At 55.0% G+C, this 5,576-nt stretch overlaps 1 protein-coding gene across 1 annotated transcript; it reads right to left on the bottom strand.

Moving 5' to 3' along the window:
* Nucleotides 1-1,074: 1,074 nt before the first annotated feature.
* Nucleotides 1,075-4,235, bottom strand: LOC122193443 (PHD finger protein 7-like). The gene is made up of 10 exons (XM_042894225.1): nt 4,193-4,235; nt 3,790-3,881; nt 3,483-3,584; nt 3,101-3,225; nt 2,797-2,959; nt 2,600-2,706; nt 2,274-2,381; nt 1,999-2,117; nt 1,707-1,879; nt 1,075-1,569 (listed from the first exon to the last, which is right to left on the bottom strand). Exons 1-10 carry the CDS (start codon nt 4,233-4,235, stop codon nt 1,075-1,077), a joined length of 1,527 nt encoding a protein of 508 aa, XP_042750159.1.
* Nucleotides 4,236-5,576: the final 1,341 nt, after the last annotated feature.

The following is a 5,576-nucleotide window of genomic DNA, read 5'->3' as shown; positions in this document are numbered from 1 at the left end:
GAGCAGCCTTTGTACATCCAGCATTTGACCACGTCACTCCTGGCTCCGCTCACAGCGCCACAGAGCCACTGTGCTTCCACACTGTGAGGGGACTGCGGGTCCCTGCCTCTCCCTGAACTGTTTCCCGCAGATCTCTTGCGATGGCTCGGCTTCGTTCTCATCCTATTCCCCTGTTCCCATCTTAGCAATGCGCCGACTTTCTCAGCCGCTTTCTCGTCTTGTGAACTGACACAAGTGTGAATACGGGTGTCTGACTGGCACAGATGGTTCTGTGGCTGAACCACAAGTCCTCTCACAGGCACCTGTGCTGCTGCAGGGCCCGTCACAGGGCTTCGTGCAACCCCGTTACCCAGCGTAAGGGCTGGACAACTACAGGGCCAGTCACAACGGCAGGGCCTGTCACCAGGGTTGAAGCAAGTGCAGGCTCCGTCACGACAGCCGGAGCACCTGCCGACTCCGCTGGAGGGTTGGAGCGGTTGCAGGGCCTGCTGAGGTGTCATCAGCTGCAAAGATCTCCAGGGATGGAGCATCCACAAGCTCTCTGGGCTGCCTATTCCAGCACGTCAGCACTCTCTCGGTGAAGCACTTCCTCCTGCCATCCACCCTAAACCTTCCCTGGCTGAGCTGAGAACCGTTCCCCCTCAGAGCTGACATGCAGGAGGAAAGCCCGAGCTCCGACGCAGCTGAAAGCAGCCGTGGACCTGGCATGCACCCTGAACACGGTGGCATCCCAAGCCCAGACACAAGCCCAGAACCGGGCTGCTCCTGCCAGTGCGGCCTGGGTTCTTGAGGAATGTGGGCCGTGTGCCGCGCTGGGGATGTGGCCCGAACCCAGCTCAGCCCGCACTGGGCCAGGTGAAGTGAGGTCTGGGATAGCGCATTCATGGAGGAGACAACCGTGTTGCCAAGGCCCCGACCTGTGCCCACCTCAGCAAAAGCAGGGAAGGATGAAGCTGACAAATGTGTGTGGGGGGGGAATCTCTGATCTTTATTGTGTTGGACTTTTTGGACCAGAGCAAGCAGGGGAGATGGGAGGGGGGTGCGACCCTGCACATAGCAGGGGGGGGGTTGAAACTAGATGATGGTTGTGGTCTTTTCAACCCACTCTATGACGGGCGCTCGGCTGCTCCTACGCAGACTTGGGGCTGTGTGTGGGGACTTTGTCTCTGAAGTTGTTCCTGGGAGCAGCTTCATTCCCGCGATGTCCTCCGCCACTGAGCCCGCCTCCTGCTGCCTCCTTGGTGTGAGCTGCGGGAATTTCGAGCCCGACGTCTCTGCGGAGGAGGGCTGCGGGTGCGGGTGCGCCGTCGCTGCCTGGACGGTCCCCTGCATCCGGGCACTCTGGAAGCCCTCGGGGATCTGGAAGTGGCAGACCTTGACCGGGTGCCGCTCCGCTGCCCTGGGGCTGGCGTTTGCCGGCTGCCACGGCGTCTTCTTGGCCGGCTCCGGGAACTCGGGGCCCGACCTCGCAGCGGGGAGCGGCTTCGTGTGCGGCTTCTTCCCCGCTGCCTGGGACGTCTTCTGCGAGCAGCTGCCGGGGACGCCCTGGAGGACCCTGATGCCCTCCGCCTGGTGGATGTGTGGGAGTCGCTCTCAGCACTCGGGGCTGCTGAATGTCTGCTCCCACGGCGTCCTTGCAGCTGCTCAGGGGCAGCGTGATCCTCCGATGACCGGGGGCCGTTTGTCTCCTGCTCAGTCTCAGGCACCCTGGGCAGGTCGCTGTGCTCAGGCAGCTGGGAACTCTGTGATGTCGTCCCCAATGCTGCCTGGCTGGCGGGCATGGAGCCCAAGGTCTCAGGCTCCATGGAGCTGCTGGATGGTCCCGGAGCCCTCTCGCTGGCAGTGCAGGGCCCAGCAAGCTCGGTGTTGGCACTGGAGGCTGTAAAGGGAGGCAGGGAGGTCACGAGTCTGAAGCTGCAGCACCACAGTGGGATCTGCCATCCCACTTGGGGCGGACAGACTCTGGCAAAGCTGCCCTGAGCACAGATTGCCTCTTACCGGTACGCAGGGCAGCACAGCTGTTGCACTCCCACGTGGCTGTGGTGTCATTCAAGTGGGAGCACTGTCGGTGGGTGCCCTCAGCAGCGCAGGAGCTGCACAGGAGCAGCTGCCAGGGCCTGGGGAAGCAAAGCGGTTGTGGCCGTGAGGACCAAGTGAGCCAAGCCAGGGAGTGCCCAGCACAGCACATCTCTGGTGCTCAGTCCTTGCTCCGCCAGCCTGTGGAGAGGCTGAGATCCCCCACAGAGCCGCAGCGAACTGCTGCGGTAACTCACCCACTGCTCTCGGCCTGCTCTCTGCCTCCATGGTACAGGCATTCGCTGGCATCACAGTGGCTGTGCCTCTGGAGAACTGGTGGGTCATATTCCATCGTATTTTGTCCTCTGTAAGAGAAGGGAGAGGAAGTGATGTGCCCTTGGTCCCCCTATTGTAATTTCAACAGTATCCCTTCTGTTCCACCCCAGTCCTCTTTCCAGCTTTTCCATGAAGCTGGGGCACATGTTCATATATGACAGCTAAGGCCCAGGCCTGCTGAGACATTCCCTGAGCCGGCCCAGCATTGCAGCCTTAGTGTCAGCCTGACGGGTCAGAGAACACCAACCTGGCAGGGATTTGGATCCCCATGGTGGACATTTCCAAATGGAATAGATCTTCGTCTCGACAGACGGGGCACTGGAAGCCCACAGCACCAACAGTGAAGGCCTGTAGCTGCAGAAGAATCACAAGCAGGGTGAACATTTGTGGTGCCTGCTGCTGCTGATCAACATGTGTATCTGCAGGATAGGGGAGGGCTTCTACCTGGATGCAGTCCCGGTGGAACCAGGCATGTTTACATGCTGGGCACACCAGTCTGTGGTAGGCTGTGCTGTCCCCCACAGGCTCAAGGCAGATGAGGCAGTTGATGTCATGTTCTGGATCTTCCTGAACTGCCTGTCGAGGCCGGTGCTTGCAGCAGTAGGAACTGGTGGGAAAATGGAAGGGATGGCATCGTGAGAAGTGCTCTGAGAAGGGCAGCGGACCAAGGAGTCCCATGCCCTGGCTTTACTTCTGGAGGCATAAGTGCAGTTTCCTCCCTGGCTTGGCTGCTGCTGACAGCCCTTACCTGTGCATCCCAAAGAACTGGGTGACACATTCCCCTTCCACAGCACAGGGCAGATGGAAGCTTCGTTCACAGTCACTCTCTGCACACGTGATGGCAGCCCCCCTCTCACCACAAACAAAGCATTGCTGGAAAAAGCAGAACAGTCCCATCAGCGGCAGGCTCAGTGCCTGCACAGCCGGCCCCATGCAACTCAACTAAGCACAGACTGTGGGTATTTCTGTGTTACGTTCTCCAGAGCTGCCTGGTAGACAAGGTTTGTCTGCTGTGACAGGACTTTGTCCTGGAGCCAGTTGCAGTGGCTGCATTTGCTTTCTTTGGCTCCAGACTAAACTTGTATGAGCCTCCCCTGGCACAAATCTGCCTGCTTTGTTCAGGTCCTCACCTTCTGGGTTGCCTGCTTGACCTTGCGTGTGATGGCAGCAAGGGAAAACCCCAAAATTCCCAACAGAAAGTTGTCTTCTTGATAAAGGCCGGTGGCAAAAAGCTTTTAAAAGAGAAAAGAAGAAATTAATATTTTCTGAACTTAAAGAGGGGAGATTTATCTTAGAACAAGATTGAACTTCCACAACAAGAAGCCAGTCCATGATACTATGATTCTTTGAAATTACAAATCTGTAAAGTTCTCATTAGGACAGAATGGAAGAGACCATTACTTGTGGGAATCCAAAAGGAGTCCCAGGGGAACTCACCAGGCAAAATGAATGGACACGAATCCCGTTCTTCTGACAAAGATACCCTACGATGTCCGGGTCAACATCCGACCGGCCACACAGCACGCACACTGGAGAGGAGAGAGCAAATGTGAGCAGTGGTGAGCAGCTGGCGGGGCCAGATATCCCTGGGGGTCATCCCCGGGGTCGTGCTCTGTGCCTAACATGCTGTCTGGAGGTGGTGGAGAGGAAGAGGCCCTGGCAGGCCCAACGGTGCTAGCAGGAAGCCATAGCCCAAGCTGCATCCCCTTGCCAAGGAGCAGAGGGGTCGTGCCTTGCAGCAGTTGGGGAGTCCCCGCCTGCTTCTTCTATCTCAGCCACAGTCAGACCCACAGCACTTCTCCGCCCTTCTGTGGGAGCTGCAGGGATGCTTTGCACTCACCTGGCTCCTCCAAGCTGGAGGCTTTCCTCTTCCTATCAGACATTATGTGCTTCAACAGTGAAGACTGCAGGAGAGTCTGCTCTCTCTGTGCCTCACCAAGCTGCACTGACGCTTGGCCTGAGCCCAGCAGCCTTTGCTCTGCTCCCAGCCCTGCGGGTCACAATGGCCGCTCTGTGACACCCACTGTGACATCACGGTCACCGCCTCACAGGAGGTGTGGGCGCAGGCCCTCAGCTGCCAAGCAAGGTGGCAGCAGCTCCACAGCTCCTCTGGGCAACCTGTTCCAGAGTGTCACCACCCTCCAATTACATAATTTGCTCCCAACATCCAGTCTATATCTCCCCTCTTTTTTTCCCATATTGTTCATCACCTCCAGCAGAGCTAATTCCTTCAGGTACTTAACACCTTTCTCCTTAGTGGTCCACTTGCCTGGACATCATACTAGATCTTTCTTGAAGGGATACCTTTCCTTTATGGCTACCACTAATCGCCTGTTGTGGCAGACAGAGCCAAAAGGCTCACTGAAGTCAGGGCACACAATATCCACTGCTCTCCTCCCATCTGCCCAACTGATGATGACAATGTGGAAAGCTTCCAGGTGAATCAGGTGTGATTTCCTCCATGAATCCATACTGGGTACCGATACCTTCTACTTTTCCAGTTTCTTGGAGACGATATCAAGATGTTGCTCCACCACCCTTCCAGGGAGAGAGATGAGTCTCACTGGCTGGTAGTTTCAACCTGTGCATGGCGGGTAGTTGGAACTATTTGAACATAAAGGTCTCTTCCATCATAAGTCTTTCCATGATTCTTCAATAACCAACTCTGCTGCAGTACTGTTGCTAAGAGCTTAGTATCAGGAATTCTGGTGGTCGTGGCTGATACTCTTGTGATCTTGTTGAGGCTAAATTTCTGGACAGAGCTTAGCTAAGCCAGAAATATTTTGTCTTCAAAGTTTGTCCCAGATGCATAACCGCTACAGAACACTTTTGTTCTGGGGACAGTAGGGAAAATATTAATTATGCGTGTGATGTCTTATCCCTTTCAACTTTCAATAATGTCAACTCTCTTGACGCTGCTTTCCTTGCCAAGCACTTGAAACACTATTGCATCAGAAAGTATTTGTAATGGACATTTTTTTAAGCATGGAATTTCTAGATCTTTACACCTTGCTGAGCTGGCATTGATGTCTATTTGGTAAGCCCTTTAAGCTATGGTATTGAGATAAAAAACGTTACGTAACCAAAAAATGATCATGATTGCTAAAATGTATATTCATTAACAAAAGTAAGTTCTCCTTTCAACTTCTCCTATTCAAGTAGCACTATAAGCTTTTAAGCCTTCAAGCACCCCTAAACAACATCTTTGCTAAGAATGGCTAGTT

Source organism: Lagopus leucura, unplaced genomic scaffold (assembly GCF_019238085.1).
Source record: "Lagopus leucura isolate 7727_CA_CO unplaced genomic scaffold, USGS_WTPT01 225-0_obj-0_obj, whole genome shotgun sequence".
NCBI lineage: Eukaryota > Metazoa > Chordata > Aves > Galliformes > Phasianidae > Lagopus > Lagopus leucura.
Note: the sequence above shows the minus strand (reverse complement) of the source record. Positions and strands in the feature narration are given on the sequence as shown.

What these genes read in the sequence shown, in the direction of transcription:
- LOC122193443 (XM_042894225.1), bottom strand. Translation starts at nt 4,235, where the DNA reads ATGTCTGATAGGAAGAGGAAAGCCTCCAGCTTGGAGGAGCCAG. An exon ending in GGGATCCAAATCCCTGCCAG is followed by an intron (nt 2,382 to 2,599) that starts GTTGGTGTTCTC and finishes CTTCTCTTACAG; the next exon opens with AGGACAAAATACGATGGAAT. An exon ending in CTGTGCTGCCCTGCGTACCG is followed by an intron (nt 1,880 to 1,998) that starts GTAAGAGGCAAT and finishes CTCCCTTTACAG; the next exon opens with CCTCCAGTGCCAACACCGAG.